The 18,575-nt window shown below is 33.8% G+C and overlaps 2 protein-coding genes across 2 annotated transcripts; one reads left to right on the top strand and one right to left on the bottom strand.

The window, feature by feature from the left end:
- Positions 1–1,694: 1,694 nt before the first annotated feature.
- Positions 1,695–3,521, bottom strand: LOC127244422 (uncharacterized). The gene has a single exon (XM_051264955.1). It carries the CDS (start codon positions 3,519–3,521, stop codon positions 1,695–1,697), a length of 1,827 nt encoding a protein of 608 aa, XP_051120912.1.
- A 10,238-nt stretch (positions 3,522–13,759) lies between these two features.
- Positions 13,760–16,793, top strand: LOC127244470 (uncharacterized). The gene is made up of 2 exons (XM_051265026.1): positions 13,760–13,875; positions 15,611–16,793. The coding sequence occupies exon 2, from the start codon at positions 15,883–15,885 to the stop codon at positions 16,561–16,563; it is 681 nt and encodes a 226-aa protein (XP_051120983.1). The 5' UTR covers positions 13,760–13,875; positions 15,611–15,882; the 3' UTR covers positions 16,564–16,793.
- Positions 16,794–18,575: the final 1,782 nt, after the last annotated feature.

The following is an 18,575-nucleotide window of genomic DNA, read 5'->3' on the forward strand; positions in this document are numbered from 1 at the left end:
AATATGTATTTAATTATACATATAAATAATAAAAAAAATGTCCTAAATATTACTCCCTTGTCTCAATCCAAAGATGTCTTTTAAAATTTTGTAATATATTAATAAATAATACTCCAATCGTCCCTTAACAATCTATCCATTTTTCTATTTTGGTCCGTTTCATAACAAAGTATCCGTCATTTTTTAGTAATTGTACTATCTACCTAACATTACAAATACCCTTCTAATTTACAATATATTACACAAATGCTATTACCTTTATATCATACAATACTAATAGGATTAATTTAATCTTTTTACCTTTATTTCTACTTTATCCCAATATAATACTAATATTCCTAAAATCTCGTGCATAAACAAAATGGATAGATAGATTGGGGAAAAAGGGAGTAATATTTTATTAGTTAAAAAAATGTGTAAAATAATTTGATATTTTTATTTTTCATACTTTACGTGTAAATTAATTATATAACATAGAATGATATTTTTGTAATTTATGTAAAAATTAAAACGTATTATGGTATTAATGTATGTTGGAAGTCGCGGAGAGGGGCGCGAAAGAGGTCCAACGCCTCCGAGTACCTTGCACAGCGGAACTGTGAAACGTTTGACGTAAACACAGCTTTACAACGTAGTTGTCTCGCGGTTATAACAGAGGTGTGTGTTCATGCACGAATCGATGGCTGAATATGTGCAAAAAGAAAAACAACACACCAAGTTTGTTTACCCAGTTCGGTTTTCCAACCTACGTCTGGGGGATTCCAATCCAGGAGTCTTAACTAAACCAAACACTTGGTTTACACCATATAAGACACCAAACCGAACTACCCAACCTATCTTCTACCCAAGCTCCATTTAGTTTTACAAACTCTCATGGACTGGCTGTTACTCTACCGCAACAACTCCAGCAGGCCAGCGACCAAGCTAAGAATAAGGTTGTTTACCGGATGAATATCTTCTTCGGCTTCGACTCCAAGAATCCTTCTTCTCGTCTTCAATCCTCCATGGATGAGCTCTCTCAACACTCTAACAGGTGGAGAGAATATTTCTCTAAGTTCTGGTTGCTCACCCACGAATACAAACAAACATCCATGTCAAATATATACACATTACACAAAAGACAAAAGTTGACTGTGACAACTTTTGGGGCAGTGTGTTCAAGGTCATTTAATGCCATCCAATATGAGAGGACAATACATGCAGCTTCTCCTGCACGTCCTCTGTCCAATGCATATTCATTTGTCCTATTCCATTGAGTGTAGAACACACAAGATGCATCCAAAAGCTGTAACTCGGTCAACTCTGCAGTTGGCAGGTTTCCCGAAATGGTGTCAAACAGAACCTGCAACAACATCCTGCAACTTGCTCATATGCCAAAAGTAGAAACAAAAGGGTTTGGCAATTTTGAATATGCCAACAATCTCCCCCTTTTTGGCATATGCAGCAAGGCATAATAAGCAGCAAACACACACACCATTCACACATCCACAGTCACAATCACAATCCGGTTAAGAGTTATTACAGACCATCAATTCTAACAAGCCACAAGCGGCTTTAACATCCAAATGTGTTAACAACAAAAAACAGGCAGAAAACAATAGATGGTAATACCAAATTCCTCCTCAACAGCACACACTCCCCCTGGCTTGCTGCATTCTCCCCCTTGCATTGCAGCAGAGGCCAAAAAGAGGTGGTCAAGGGTCGGCTTCCTCCGTACCATTACCATCTCCATCATCATCTGCATGAACGTCCTCATCATCGACGCTTCCAGGTTTGCGAGGCATCAGTCTCATGGCCTGTGCCACTTTTCTATTCTGAGCAATGAGAGAAGCAGACAGAGCAGATTGTTCCCTCATGACTTCAGTCAGTAGCGCCCTACACTTCTCTATGCGAGCATCGGCATCCAATGGGGCACCGAGAAGAAAGTCATTGTGAAGCTTTTTGAGGTTGGACTGGGCAATAAATGATCGAATGGGAAACACCTCCTCATCCGGTTCTGGATGAATTCCCTTAGAACTCAAGAACAAACAAATTAAACCGGGATAGGGCAATCGTGTCCATTCCACTTTTGAATCCGAACAAAAGTCAATCATCTTCTTGATTATCAAATAGCCAAAATTAATTAGCTCAAAATGTTTATCAATAGAGAAGATGAGAGTACCCATATCAGTGCTGATACTTGTATTGTTGGCGGTAGGTAAGATATTGCATCCACAAAGTCTAAAGAGACACTGATATTTCATTGTCAGCATTGTTCCCGTCACTCCAGAACGTCCAAATGACGAAGCATTTCCAGCAGATATGGTTCTGGCAACCTCCTTTGTTGATTCATCAATCAGCTCAGATGGCAGCTTATTTTCATCATTCGCCGGCAGTTGTAACAACCCATTGATCACTGCAGGGCTAAGTTCCAAAATTTTGCCACGAATATATATCTTATGATACCATAGAGAGTTCGGATCGAGTACCTTCCCACTCAAGTTGGCATAAAACTCCTTGACAAGGCGAGGACAGTAACGCTCCAATCCGGTCGCCCAAAACAACAAATGTTTTTCCTCAAGGAACGCACGAAATCCTACGTCGGTATACGCTCTCCGAATAAACTGAGCTTCTGAAATCACAGTCATTCCAGCAAGAATATCCTGAGCATAACGACGCCCAGAAGCATAATAATATGCCTCATTCAACGCTTTATCTTCACGGACAGTAGGAGGATCAGAAACTCCTTTAGATTTTCGACTCTTTGCCTTAGTCCTTTTGAAAGTCTTTTTAGCAGGGACAAGGGCAGGGGCATTGCGAGATGAACTGCCATGTTTTCTTTTTCGGAGTCTGTCCAAAGCAGAGGACAGACGAAGAGAGTCCAACTCATCTTCTTCTTCTTCATCGATATCGGGGTGTTCCATAGGAAGAGCTTCTTCTTCCTCAATCACATTTTCAGGAATGACTTGTTCTACCTCTGTAGCTTCAAAATTCATATCCACGGGTTGGGGTACTTCTGTTCCAACTCCTTCAATGTCTTCATCAGGTACCTCTTCAAGCACAGCCTCACTTCCAGGTTCATCAACAGCAGGAACCTCTTTTGTGATTGTAGCATCCTCTGCATCACCGCCAGTAACAGTTTCAACTTCTTGAACATCAACAGGGTTCTCCTCAGTATTTTCTTCTTGTGTCCCAGCCATTTCAATAGCGACTTCATCTTCATTTGCAGTTTCCATGGGTGCGACTTCATTTAGATCAATTTCATGCACAACAGCATGTTTCGCTACATGACCTTCAAGTCCTTCAGAAAGAGAATGATCTTCAGCAGTTGAGACAGCGGTTCCCTCATCATGGGCTACATCAGTTGCTGGAATCTCAACTTCACGATCAGGTTTTTCCATCACATGTTCATGAACGGTTTCAAGAACAGGGGAAAAACGTTCAGACAACTTTTTCCCTTTCTTTGTAGTTCCAACTTTCCTCTTTGAAATAGATTTCTGCTTAACATCCTTGGCAACTCCACCGGAACGTGTTTTCACCATGGTTGGAGATTTTGAGAGAAAAACTCCTTCACAAGTTGAAATTGGGGTTTGGAGAGAAATGATGAGTGATGTATGTGCACTCTGATCCGAAGATATAGATACAGGGGAATTAAAAAACCTTCACACGCAACCTCCATTAATTCCCATCAATCCAGGCGCGTGGGATGTCAGAGCGACGTTTTGACGTCGGAACACTGTCCAAGGCTGCAGACTCTGCAACCCTAAAAAGGCTATTAATTTCCCTTCCAATAATATTCTGCCACGTATTTCTCCTTTCCTTATATTTACCCAATATTCCAAAATATATCCAGATAAAATCCCATGAATATTGGACTTAATTCCTTCAATAATTCGCACTAGTTAAGGTATGAACACATACCTAATTCTCTTCTTAATTTCTCAAACCTCTCTGAATCCAATGCTTTGGTGAAGATGTCTGCCTTTTGAAAATTAGTTCCAATGTGCTGCAATTTGCACACTTCAGCTTCCACAAGCGTTCGGATAAAATGATATCGGATTTCTATGTGCTTCGTTCGACCATGTTGAACTGGATTCTTCGATATGCTGATTGCACTAGTGTTGTCACACCACAGTACAAACGACTCCTTCTCAATTCCATAATCCTTCAACATTTGCTTGATCCATAACAATTGCGCACAGCAACTTCCAGCGGCTACATACTCCGCCTCAGCAGTAGACAAAGCAATCGAACTTTGCTTCTTGGAACTCCAACTGATCAAATTTTCACCAATGTAGAAACATCCTCCCGTCGTACTCTTCCGGTCATCACAGCATCCGGCCCAATCGGAATCAGTAAATCCAATTAGATCAAGTGATGATCTCTTTGAATACCATAATCCAAGTTCGGATGTTCCATTAATATACCTCAAAATTCTCTTTGCGGCTTTCAAGTGAGATTCTTTCGGGGCTGATTGGAATCGAGCACAAACACCAACACAAAATGTGATATCGGGTCTGCTAGCTGTAAGATACAACAGACTTCCGATAATGCTCCTATACAACTTCTGATCGACATCCTTTCCTTCAGCATCTTTAGACAGCTTGTCCTGTTGTCCCAACGGTGTTCTAACAGTCTTAGAACTCTTCATACCAAACTTCTCAACCATATTCTTTGCATACTTTGTTTGGTTCAGAAATATCCCATCAGGACATTGCTTAATTTGTAATCCAAGGAAATATGTCAGCTCTCCAATCATACTCATCTCGAATTCTGAATGCATGAACTCTACAAATTCATCCTTCAACTTCTTTGCCGTTGATCCAAAGACAATATCATCGACATAAACTTGAGCAATCATAACATCAGTACCTTTATGTTTGATGAATAACGTCTTATCTGTGGATCCTCTGGTATATTCCTTTCCAATAAAAAAGGTAGACAATCGATCATACCAAGCACGGGGTGCTTGCTTCAATCCATACAAAGCTTTCCTCAATCGGTAGACATGATTTGGATAGAATGGATCTTCAAATCCTTTAGGCTGCTCCACATATATTTCTTCTTTGATCCAGCCATTTAAAAATGCAGTTTTGACATCCATTTGAAATAGAGAAAATCCAAGTGAGCATGAGATTGAGAGTAATAACCTTACGGCTTCAATTCTTGCAACGGGGGCAAACGTTTCATCATAATCAACTCCTTCAATCTGAGTGTATCCCTGTGCAACTAGCCGAGCTTTGTTCCTTGTGATATTCCCTTTCTCATCAGATTTGTTCTTGAATATCCACTTTGTTCCAATCACATTGATGTCATCTGGTCGTTCTACCAACGTCCATACTTTGTTCCTTTCAAACTGATTCAACTCATCTTGCATGGCACTGATCCAGTATTCATCTTTCAGCGCTTCTTCAATGTTCTTTGGCTCAATGTTAGACACAAAGCAATTCATGCCAGCAAATTCTCTAAAATCAATTTGTTTTCCTCTGGTTCGACGACCTTCTTGTGGATCTCCAATGACAGCATCAATAGGGTGGTTCTTAGGAATTCTTGAACCATATCTCCTTACTTCAGCTTCAGATTGACATTCTCCAGGTTGTTCTGCAGCAGTGGTAACTTCAGTAGATTCATCTGCTTCACTCCAATCGAACAACATCGAACTCTCATCACGAGTGGTTTCTGGAATCTGGGGTAGAGGATTCTGAACCTCAGGTAAGACATTCTGATTCTGAATAGTAGGAAGAGGTATCAAGTCTTCATCATCATGTTGATTGACTGATTTCCTTTCCACACGAGAATCATCGAAAGTTATATTCATCGATTCCATAACTTTCTTCATCCTCTTGTTATAAACGCGATAAGCTTTGCTGTTATGAGAATAACCAATGAATATTCCTTCATCTGATCTTGCATCAAATTTTTGAAGATGACTCCTATCCTTCAAAATATAGCATCGACATCCAAATGTGTGAAAGTATGACACATTCGGCTTTCTTCCTTTCCATAGCTCGTACGGTGTGATCTCAGTGTGGGGTCTCAAATATACTCTGTTGATCACATAACATGCAGTGTTGATCGCCTCAGCCCATAAGTACTTTGCAACACCTTTGGCTTGCATCATTGATCGAGCCATTTCTTGAAGTGTTCGATTCTTCCTTTCGACTACTCCATTTTGTTGTGGGGTCTTCGGGGCTGAATACTCATGCAGTACTCCAAGATCAGAACAAAAACCATCAAACTTTTGATTCTCAAACTCCTTACCATGATCGGTACGAATTCGATTAACCTTTGATCTCTTTTCATTCATCAGTCTTTTGCACAATTTTTCAAAGGTATCAAAAGTATCTCCTTTCTCTTTCATAAAATCAACCCATGTATATCTCGAGAAATCATCAATGCAAACAAGTATGTATTTTTTACCTCCAAGACTGGGTGTATCCACTGGACCCATCAAATCCATGTGCAGCAAATCAAGACAAGTTTTGCTGCTTTGATGTTCCGACTGCGGATGAGAGACACGTTTCTGCTTTCCTCGAGCACAATCACCACAAACGAAGTTAGGTAACTTCGAAAACTTTGGAAGTCCTCTGATAATTCCTTGCTTGCTCAACTTCATCAAGCTCTGTTGGTTGACATGGCCAAGTCTTGTATGCCATAGAAGGGCTTCATTATCTTTTGAGATCAATGCAACATCCACTGGTTTGTCAAGTAAGTAGCAGTTGTTCCTTGACCTTTTTCCAGTCATCACGCACTCTTTCTTGTTGTTGAAAACCTCACAAGCATCCTTAGTGAACTTCACTAACATCTCATCATCACATAACTGACTGATACTAATGAGATTAGTACTCAAGCCTTCAACAAAATATACCTTCGTCAACTTCGGTATACCTTTGGCTTCGAGAGAACCATAGCCCACAATTTTTCCTTTGGCTCCATCTCCAAATATCACTTCTCCACAAGTGTCAGCTACATAGTTCTTCAATAGATGCTTCTGATTCGTCATATGACGTGAACATCCACTGTCGAAATACCATCGGGATGAATTTGTTGCTTCTTGACTAGATAGGATGACATTGCACATCATCTTAGATTGATTCTTCTTAGGTCTCCATTCCATTCTGAAATTCACCCTTTGTTTCAGCTCATCTGAGGGCCAATTAACCTTCTTTCCAGACATCAAATCCCTAGCCAGCTTGAAACAGTGAGATTCAGCATGACCAAATCGAAAACAGTATTTGCAGTTACTCTTCTGTTGTAACGACGCGTTGACACGTCTGTTCCTTCTGCGATTTTGATTTTGTCTCTCATTTCTGTTTTCTTTGGGACCTTCAGTGTTCTTCCCCTTTGCAGGTTTCTCTGGAATCTTCACATCAGTAAGCAAACCTCCTTTCACAAAGGTAGTTGGATTCACCTTCATGGATTCTTGATAACCAATCCCACGATGATCTCCAAATGGCTTTCCAATTGATAAAACTTCATCGAGTTTGTCTTTTCCTTTTCTGAGTCTATCATTTTCTTCTCTCAGATCATCACATTTCATTTTCAACTGCTTGACGTCCTTCTGAAGTCCTTCATTGATTTCGAACATTTCTTGATTCACTTCCTCAGCTTTTTCAACTCGAGCTTCCAAACGATAAACTGTGTTGATCAAATCCTTGTTTCTCTTAACACAAATTTTCTGTTCAGCTACAACTTCCTCATAAGCTTCCATTAGCTCATAGATATCCATCTCGATTGTGTCGTTGCTGTTACATTCTTCTTCAGGAACACTTTCTTTTCCTTTGCTAGATTCTCCTTCTTTGGCAACAAAAGCAACAACGCTTTCATTATCACTTTCATCTTCAGATTCTTGACCGCCTTCTTCATCACTCCAGGTAGCTTGAAATGCATGCTTACCTTTCTTCTTGAATGTAGCACATTCCACTTTCACATGACCAACTCCGCCACATGCAAAGCATTTCGGATCACTTGAGTTTTCTGGCCTAGAAGCAGTGTTGAACTTCTTCTTGTAGCTTTTATCATAAGCTCCCTTTTCTTTGTTGTAACCAAAACTTTTGTGTTCTGGATACTTTCGTTGTTCTCCAGTTGTTTTACCACCATAGTGACCTCTGTTTCCAGAATTGTGGTATTTTCGAGCACGTTTTTCACTTATCATTCGAGACAACTTCTTGGACAGCAGAGACATTTCTTCATCAGATCCGACAAGCTCCAGATCTTCGGCAGTAAGAGCAATCCCTTTTGAACTTTCTTCTTCAATATGATTCATCTCCCAATTCATGAAAATACCATTCAATGTTTCAAGATTCATGTTCTTGGTTTTCTTCTTATCCTCAAGAGTAGAGACTTTGATTTTGAACTTTTTGTTCACACTTCTCAGCATCTTTCGAATCAGCCTTTGTTCATCATATACTAAGCCAAGAGCATATGCTTGATTTACCACATCTTTGAATCGAGTGTAGAACTCAGACATCGTTTCATCATTAGTCATTTTCAGGGCTTCGAACATACTTTCTACCCTTTGGAGTTTTGTTTCTTTAACTTCAGCAGTCCCTTCGAATGCATTTTCCAAGGCTCTCCATGCATCTTTTGCTTTCTTGCAGTTTGAGATGACACGAAACTGAACTTCATCGACAGAAGCAAATATGGCATTTACGGCTTTGGCATTTCCACCAGCAACAATTTTTTCTTCAGGTGTCCACTCATTTTTTGACTTTAGAATGATAGTTGGGGGGTCGTTCTGAGTTTCTCCAGGCACAACTTTGGTTGGAGGAGTCCATCCAAGCTCTACAGCTTCCCAAGTTTCATCACCAAGAGTTAACAGATAGGCCTCCATCCTGTTTTTCCAGTAGGTGTAGTTGTTCCCATCGAACACAGGTGGACGAATAGACGAGATTACTTCACGACTCATCTTGAACCACGGACAGATCTACTCGGGGTATTGAGCACGCTGCTCTGATACCAGATGTTGGAAGTCGCGGAGAGGGGCGCGAAAGAGGTCCAACGCCTCCGAGTACCTTGCACAGCGGAACTGTGAAACGTTTGACGTAAACACAGCTTTACAACGTAGTTGTCTCGCGGTTATAACAGAGGTGTGTGTTCATGCACGAATCGATGGCTGAATATGTGCAAAAAGAAAAACAACACACCAAGTTTGTTTACCCAGTTCGGTTTTCCAACCTACGTCTGGGGGATTCCAATCCAGGAGTCTTAACTAAACCAAACACTTGGTTTACACCATATAAGACACCAAACCGAACTACCCAACCTATCTTCTACCCAAGCTCCATTTAGTTTTACAAACTCTCATGGACTGGCTGTTACTCTACCGCAACAACTCCAGCAGGCCAGCGACCAAGCTAAGAATAAGGTTGTTTACCGGATGAATATCTTCTTCGGCTTCGACTCCAAGAATCCTTCTTCTCGTCTTCAATCCTCCATGGATGAGCTCTCTCAACACTCTAACAGGTGGAGAGAATATTTCTCTAAGTTCTGGTTGCTCACCCACGAATACAAACAAACATCCATGTCAAATATATACACATTACACAAAAGACAAAAGTTGACAGTGACAACTTTTGGGGCAGTGTGTTCAAGGTCATTTAATGCCATCCAATATGAGAGGACAATACATGCAGCTTCTCCTGCACGTCCTCTGTCCAATGCATATTCATTTGTCCTATTCCATTGAGTGTAGAACACACAAGATGCATCCAAAAGCTGTAACTCGGTCAACTCTGCAGTTGGCAGGTTTCCCGAAATGGTGTCAAACAGAACCTGCAACAACATCCTGCAACTTGCTCATATGCCAAAAGTAGAAACAAAAGGGTTTGGCAATTTTGAATATGCCAACAATGTATTTTTACCTTACTATAATAAGAAAAAAAAAATACTTTTGAATATGACAAACAAAAATGATAATAAAAAATATATATATATTTTCAATTGAGACAAATAGAGTATTATTTGAATAAAAATAAATAAATAAAAAAATCAATCATTCATTTTATAGTTATCTTTCATTTTACAAATTATAAAATGAAAATAAAGTAACTTAATTTTTATAAATTGTGAAATATTTATTTATTTATTTTATTCAAATAATAATATTTGAGACATTTCACCTTATTCATTTATATAACAATTGTATAATTAGATATACATTTACAAACAATGTTAGCCTTTGGATGAAGATGATGTTTCGTGCACACTTTAATATAATATATACAGATTTTACGTAATAAATACCATATATTTTATACATATGTAACAAAACACAAATAAGTACTATGCAATTTAGTCTTTATGTTTAACCAAATTAAAATTGCATATAATTAAGTTTATACTACCTTCATCCGGCTCTAAGGGTTCAATTTATTTTTTGCGTGGTGATATTTGAATATTATTATTATATCAAAATATAGTACAAATTAAGAAAAAATTACAAAAATACTTTCATTAATGTCTTATAATACTAATATAAAGACATTTGTAAAATTATTCAAATTCACTGGTGGTGATAATAAAAATGTACATATCTTAAAAAGTAAGGATTCTTTTGTTTAGTGTTTTGATTTAAATTTTTTTTATGTAAATAAAAAATTTGTGTTAGTAATATAAAAAATAATATTTTATATTAAATTTTTTATTTTGTGAAAGAATAAAATATATACGGCAAACAAACTATAATTATCAACGTTATCATGGAATTATTGAAATGATTATTATTTATATAAATTCCAATGTGTCCAAATTAAATTTGGACTAATTAAGAATTTAATGTGAGCAAGAAATCTAAGTGTGAATAATTAATCGTTGACAAGACTGAACCCACTTGTATTATATATATATATATATATATATATATATTTTATAGTGTATTTGTTGAAAAACAAATAAACAAAATAAGACCCTAAACTTAAACTGGAGCTGGTTTAGGATAACATTATTTATTGATTTTCAAGAAACTATTTAACAATCATTATTATAAAAAAAAAAAAAAATAGACAGAACAGACCATATATTGAAATTTTTGTTAGTGAAATGGAGTACTTCCTCCTCCCACATTTTATATCTATTATATTGTAGATATTATAATTTAGATAAAATATAATTAAAAAATATATTAGTAAAAATAATTATTATATAATATAAATAATTATATATTAATATTAAGTTAATTAATTAATTACATTAAAATTAAAATTTAAAAATTATTGATTATAAAATTTAAAATAAGATTAAAATATATATATATTTTTTTAAAAAAAAAAGAAAAGTACAAATAAAATTAGATGGATAGAAACAAAATTAATGAACAAATAAATAATGTGAGACAGATGAAGTATTATTTAATTTATTGCAATTCATAAGAATTTTTAAGAATAAGAATCAACTAGGTATTTAAAGAGCCTCCTTTACAAACTTATGATTACCTTCTTCATTGTCTTTATAATTATTTTTTTCAGTTTTTACTATAATAGTATTCATTATCTTTAATAACAAATACAGTTATATAAATTTATTATTTTTCTAAAAAAACTGATTATCTTTAAGAAAAATAATAAAAAATAATTAAATATTATCTGAGAAATTTAAATTTTAAATTCAACGGAAATTATCTATAAATATATTTAAATTTTATTATAAAATTATCACTTTTTATCTATCATATTATAAATTTATTTTTTTTCTCTTATTTTTATACTTTTTCGTCTCTTAACAATCTATTCATTTTTCTATTTTCTTCCGTCCCATAACAAAATATTCATTTCCTTTTTTAGTAACTGTATTATCTACCTAACATTACAAATATCCTTCTAATTTACAATATATCACACAAATGTCATTGTCTTTATATCATATAATACAAATAAGGGCAATTTAGTCTTTTTATCTTTACTTCTACTGCATTCTAATATAATACTAATATTTCTAAAACTTTGTGCAAAAAGTAAATTGATATATAAATACGAGACGGGGAGAATATTTAATTTTAACATAATAAATTATATGCTTTAAATTATTAAAATTTATATTGATTAATATTTAAAAGTTAAAATATAATATTATATAAAAATATTATCAGACAATAAAAATATATAGAAATATGTATAAATAAATAAATTATTTATATATATGTTATTACATGATAAAAATATATAAGTATTGCGAATAATATTTTATAATAATTACTATAATGATGATAAATGAGGTAATGTAAAAATTGAAATAAATAAGATATAGATATGAGATATATAAAAAATGATAAAGTTAAGGTAATAACTATAAACAGATGTTCTAAAAAATTTGGTTTAACCTTTTAATTAATAATTTCTATGATTTTATATAAAATTAATATTAAATTTATATGGTTGTGTTTTGATATTTTAGTACATTTTATAATGCTAAAATAAATAAATTATAATGATATTGATAATATATACTATTTAATGTGATAATTTTAATAAAAATTTTATATTGTATGTTAAATAAAAATAGATGTAAGATTCGTTATTCTAAAGGAAAATAAATTAAATTAATATTAATAAATAGTGAAAAAATAAATACAACCAAACAAATTCATATATCTTTTTTCTTTTTACAAAATACCCCACTCCGTTTTGAGCTAATTATGTCTCAATATTCAGACATATGGGTTAAAAAATAATAGTATTTTAATATAAAAATTGAATAGGTAAAAATAAAGTTATAGTATTGGTTAATAATAAAATACTGGAGTAAATAAAATAAATAATGACAAGTTGAATATTATTTTTAAATTGAGAGTAATAAAATTGTATGTAGATGAAATTATTTAGGGTTATATATAAGTTTAGCCAAGTGTTAAAATAATTTTTGTAACATAAATAGCAAAGGTAAATTATTCTTTGAACAATTCATCATTCATTAACCATATACGTGCACGTGCACACATACAATAATATATATATATATATATATATTGTAATATATTATATTCTCTTAACATTTTCTTTTTTTCTTTTTTTAAATACTATTTGCCAATGATAATATTTTAAAAGTATTTTATTAAATATTTATTAATTTTACATTAAACATTTTTTATATTATTATTATCAGAATTTTAAAATAAAACTTCAAAATCTTTGTATACAGATTTTAATAATATATAATAATAAAGTTTTAAAAATTATATGATTGTAATATGTTTAATTTCATTACTATATATATATTGCTTTTATTGTTACTTAATAGTAGTATAACGTAATTCAATTTACAACAATATGTTTAAAATATTATAGAATTAATAAATTCCGTGTACAACTGTCTTATCATAATAAGGAAAAAATAAATAAAAAGAAAACTATTTATTATAAATATAAAAAAAAAAATTTAATATATACATATATATAGAAATAGTTTAGAGCTAACCCCCAAAAGCCACAGTTGTCAAACACCTTCCCCACAAATTCCGATTTCAAACCCTACAAACCCTTCCTTCAATCAAAATCCAAATTACCTCTCCAAAGTCAGTTAAATCATGTCCAACGATCAGCGCGCAGCCTCGGAAGCCGAAGACGGAAGAGATAGCAAGGCGGCGGAGGAGGAGGAGCCTCAACCGGAAAATCGCATCGTTGAAGGAGGATACGAAACGCCGACGTCTGAGGAGCACAGAATTCCGGAAGTAGCTTGGAGCTGTCCGCCGCCGGCGCCGAGGAAGCGAAAGAGGCTTTTTCTTCACAGGAAGAAATCGAAGAGGTTGGGGACATCACCGCTCGATGACGAAGCGCTGGAATTGTTCTTCCAATCGTTCGTTGCGGAATCTAGGGTTCCGGCGGAGGCGGAGGCGGAGGCGATAACCGCCGCGAAGAAGAGGCGAATTGATTGAAGGAAGATTTTCAGCTGCGTTAATTTCAGGTATCAATCGCTGTTGTTTAATTTTTCCCCAACATTTGTTAATCACTTAGGCATTATCAAATTCTGTATACAAATTAGGTTATAGTTATAGCAAATATATATGATCATCAATTAGTGATACTTCGTTGTTGTAATTTCTATAGAATTAAATAATTAATGAATGCTTTTGACTAAATTTTGATGAAATTGTTTTGCTTATTTAATTTGGATTTTAATATTATTATTTGATGAATGTATATTAGGACAAGGATGCATTAATTATTGTAGGCACACGTATGTGTTCTTGGATTCCCTCTTTTTTTTTTTTTTTGTTTTTTTTGGAAATTGAAGAAGAAAATTAAAGTTGAGAAAAATACAACAGAAAAATAACTAAACCACTGACTTTTTAAGTGTATGAAACCATAGTGAAGTCTTATAATAAAAACCATCTAATCCATCAAGTCTACTGATTTTACTTTTTATTAGATGTCAAAATCTCCTAAAATGTGTATGTAAATAGAGATATTTTATAGAAAAATAAAATAAAATTGACATTTTAAATTTGTTGTCTGATTATATATATATGAATATTTGTTTTCTTACACAATTTATTGGAGTTATCAAAACTTTTGAAAATATTTCCAAAATATATTTAAACAAACTTCACTTAATTTTCAAAGCAAACATTACTAAAAATTTGTCTAATATCCTTTGAAAATAGTTTCTGAATCAATTTCAATACTATTATAAATAATTTAAATCGTATAAATCAATCAATTTGTTTTTTTCTTATGTTCTTGAAAATCCCAAGACTCTAACAGATACAATATTTTTTAATTTCGGTAAGTAAGAAAAATTTGAGTTAATTCAGTAACACTACACTATAATATTAGTATATTACTGTTTATTTATTGAGCAAAATTAAAATGTATATGTGGTGGCTAATCCGACGTGGTCGTAATTATCCATAGTTCATGCAATAATTGATTCCATCCAATCTTATCACCTTCTACGAAATCTCTTATACCAAATGCCGTTTATAAGTAAAATTTAATCCCATATCTGGCATCAATTTTATTTATTTAATTTTTTTTAAGGTTAATAAATAAATAATAATAAACATTTGAATATTTAATTTGGGTGGATTCTTTGTATGTAGCACAAGAACAGAAATGCATGGTTTGGGAACAAAATAAATTAAATCAAAATTCCACGTCATATTCTCTATTTGATTATTAATGTATGTATGTATTGTCCGATAACCTGCCTGTCCAAATTCCTGTCAAAACTATCCAACGATTTAATTCAATTCTTTGTGGGGAATATCGAAGGCCATGGCTCTATCCTTGGATTCGATTTTATTTCAATTTTTTGTTTATATATATATATATATATATATTTTAAAATAATAAAATTAAGATCGTGTCCTTGTCCGATGAACTTTTGTTATTTTTTGCCCTATTATTGATCTTTCTCAACACTTCAAAGACAATAATACAAAAACCAATCATTAAATTTTATAAATAAATTTCGGCATTATATTAAAGATAATAGTCCCTCCGTCTATTTTCGTCAGTCTCATACACTTTAATCTCATTATAAATTATAGATTTTATATATTTTTTTAATTTTAATTAAATTATTTAATTAGATTAATTTTACTCTACAATTATTTTTATTATACTATAATTATTTTTATTAATAAATTTTTTAATTATTTACTAATTTCATTTTCCCTAAATTTATATATGTATAGTAAAATGCCCATATTAGATGAGACACAGGAATAATTGAGCATTGACAGCCAAAATTCAAATATGCACAAAGGCCCAAAACGGTAAATTCGCCACCGGCACATTTTAACCACGTAGCAGTAACATGATAACCGGTCGACACGTGCTGTGCACGTGGCAGGCTTTAGGTTCGTCTGCCGTCCCTTTTTAGGGTTCACAGGTCACTCAGAAAACAAAAAGAGAGGGAAGAATATTCAGTAAATTTTTATTTTAAAATAATCAAATTAGTGCACAAATGGCGCCGAAGCGGCGGTCGGCGGCGAAGGCGGTGGTCACCGCCAAGAAGGTGGTGGAGGAGACCGTACAACTGGTGGTCAGCCCCGACGGAGACGAGTCGGAGAGGGTGAAATTGATTTCTTCCTCCACCAAACAGGACCACAGCGTGCGGATTTCTCCTCCCCCGACGGACGGAGAACCGCCGGTCGGAAAGTCGGTTTCGGTCCAAATCGACAGCAGTGACACTCAGCCGGCGGCGACGACTCCGGTGAGGAAGGCGCGGCCTTCGAAACCGGCGGCGGGGGAGAAGCGGCGTGAAATAGAGTCAAGGAAGCAGAGCAAGGGGAAAATTGCGAGCGGCGAGGTAGGAAGGCATCGGCGGCGGCGGCGGCGGAGGATGGTCGGGGCGGCGTTCGTGGGCGGCGGAGAGTACAAGACGTACGTGCATAGAGTGCTGAAGCAGGTGCACCCGGATATGGCGATATCGAGGAAGGCGATGACGATAGTGAACAATCTGATGGGAGATATGTTTGAGAGGTTGGCGGAGGAGGCGGCGAGGCTGCAGAAGCAGACAGGGCGGCGGACGATGTCGTCGCGGGAGGTGCAGGGGGCGGTGAAGCTGGTGCTGCCGGGGGAGTTGGGGAAGCACGCCATTGCCGAGGGCACCAAAGCTGTTACCAACTACCTGTCCAGCGGGTAGGGAAGGGGTAGAAGAAGATCAAGACGACGTGGTTTCGGTAGAGTAGGGTAGAGATCAAAACGACGTAGTTTCGGTTTAGGGTAGGATAGAGATCAAAACGACGTAGTTTGGGTGGGTTTAGCGAATGTAGACGACGGTTAGAAGATATTCCCGTTGCTGTATATGTGCTCTTTTAAATATAGTTTCTTTGGTATTAGTATTTGAATTTTGGGATTGTGATTCTCATACTCCCCCTCCCGCTTGCACTCACAGCAATTGAACCATTTAATTCCCGTGATTTTAGGGATAGGATATTTGAACTGATGTTAATAATAATTAATTATAATATTATTATATTATTTTTATAATTAATTTTAAAATAAATTTAACATATATAATTAAAAAAATTAAAATATATATTTAAATATTTAAAAATTATATAGTAATTAAAAAATATATTTAATATGGATATTATTTGTAAAAAATAAAATTTTTAAAAATTATATAGTAATTAAAAAATATATTTAATATAGATATTATTTGTAGAGAATAAAATTTTTATAATATAAGGAAACAAAAAAATATTTTTGTTTTTAAAAAGAGAGACAAAATAAAGCGATAGACGGAGGAAGTATATGTCTTCTTAATAAGAAAGAAATGGTTTATTGAAAATTGTGTAAATTAAATAGTATAAATTTGTGTTTGAAATTATAGCCCAAAGATGATTTTTTATTCCAACAAAGTTAGTTATACCCATTTTTTTTTAAAAAACAATTTTATAAATTATTCAATTACATTAAAAAGTCCAATATAAATATTGAAAAAAAAAAATAAAAAAGCTCAATTTTCAATTTTTTATTTTTTTATAAAATATTATAAATATATCAAATACAATTTTAAATCATAAAATTTAGGTAAATTGAATAAATTTGTTCTTCTATCCAACTAATAAACCTTAAAATATATAATTAAAGTAATTTTTATATTCATATATTTCTTTTAAATTAAAATATATTACAAAAAAATTATTAAAATTATAACAAAATATTAGTAAAATTATAACAAAATATTAGTAATAACAAAAAGTATCATATTATACAATTCTATATAATATATTACAATGAAATATAATTATGTTTATCTATAAAACAGGTGGAAGGACGAGACATATGCATTGTATTCCTATCATTGTAATTTCGATATAATAACATTATTGTTTATGGCGCTCAAACTTCGAAATCTTCTCTTATTTCTTCTCCTTGTCTTGCTTTGTGGTAAGCCTTTTTTTTTCTTTTTTTTTTTAATTTTTTTTTATTTTTATTTTTATTTTTTATTTTTATATATATATCGCAAGGTTGTCATTAATAAAAAAATGCAATTATTTGTTTCTTTGGCAGAGGAAGTGACATTAATGTCTATAGCCGCGGGCATGGGATCACCTATCCGGAGGGTTTTCCTGTGGCCTCTGTTCATCCTATGAGAGGGAGATACATGACAATCTTATTATTTTTTATTTTTTATTTTAAAATTCATAAATTTTTAAAAATTACACTTTGCCCTCTAATAATTTGGGATTCACATTGATTTAATAATGATTAAACGTTATTCACTCTGAAATCGATTAAGAGATCAGAAATCATCGCGGTCGTCTCTTCTGTCCGTCTGTCGTGCTGCTGTCGGTTGCTGAGCCCAACCCACTTTTCTGTCGTCGTCTGCAGTCTTAATCGTTAGTGTCTAGAAAATTTAAAATTCAGTAAAATTTTGAGATTTTTTGCAATTTATGTTTGATTTTTTTTTGTTTTAGGGTTTAGGATTCGTTGTTCTTGGTTCTAATTTGAATACGTGTTTTGAATTTTTCAATTTCGAAAGGGTTTTGATTTTGTCGATTTAGGGCTTTTAGGTTTTGTTGATCTTGTGCTAAATTTTGATGTCGTGGCTTTAGTATTGATTCTCAATTGATGTAAAAACTCAAAATAATTCATATAATAAGTTCTTTAAATTTTATAAAATATAAAAACTATACACATGTGTTT

The sequence above is a fragment of the Andrographis paniculata genome, unplaced genomic scaffold (assembly GCF_009805555.1).
Source record: "Andrographis paniculata isolate CXL003 unplaced genomic scaffold, ASM980555v1 Contig9END, whole genome shotgun sequence".
Taxonomy (NCBI): domain Eukaryota; kingdom Viridiplantae; phylum Streptophyta; class Magnoliopsida; order Lamiales; family Acanthaceae; genus Andrographis; species Andrographis paniculata.

Coding starts and splice junctions, on each gene's coding strand:
- LOC127244422 (XM_051264955.1), bottom strand. CDS start 3,521: ATGGTGAAAACACGTTCCGGTGGAGTTGCCAAGGATGTTAAGCAGAAA.
- LOC127244470 (XM_051265026.1), top strand. CDS start 15,883: ATGGCGCCGAAGCGGCGGTCGGCGGCGAAGGCGGTGGTCACCGCCAAG.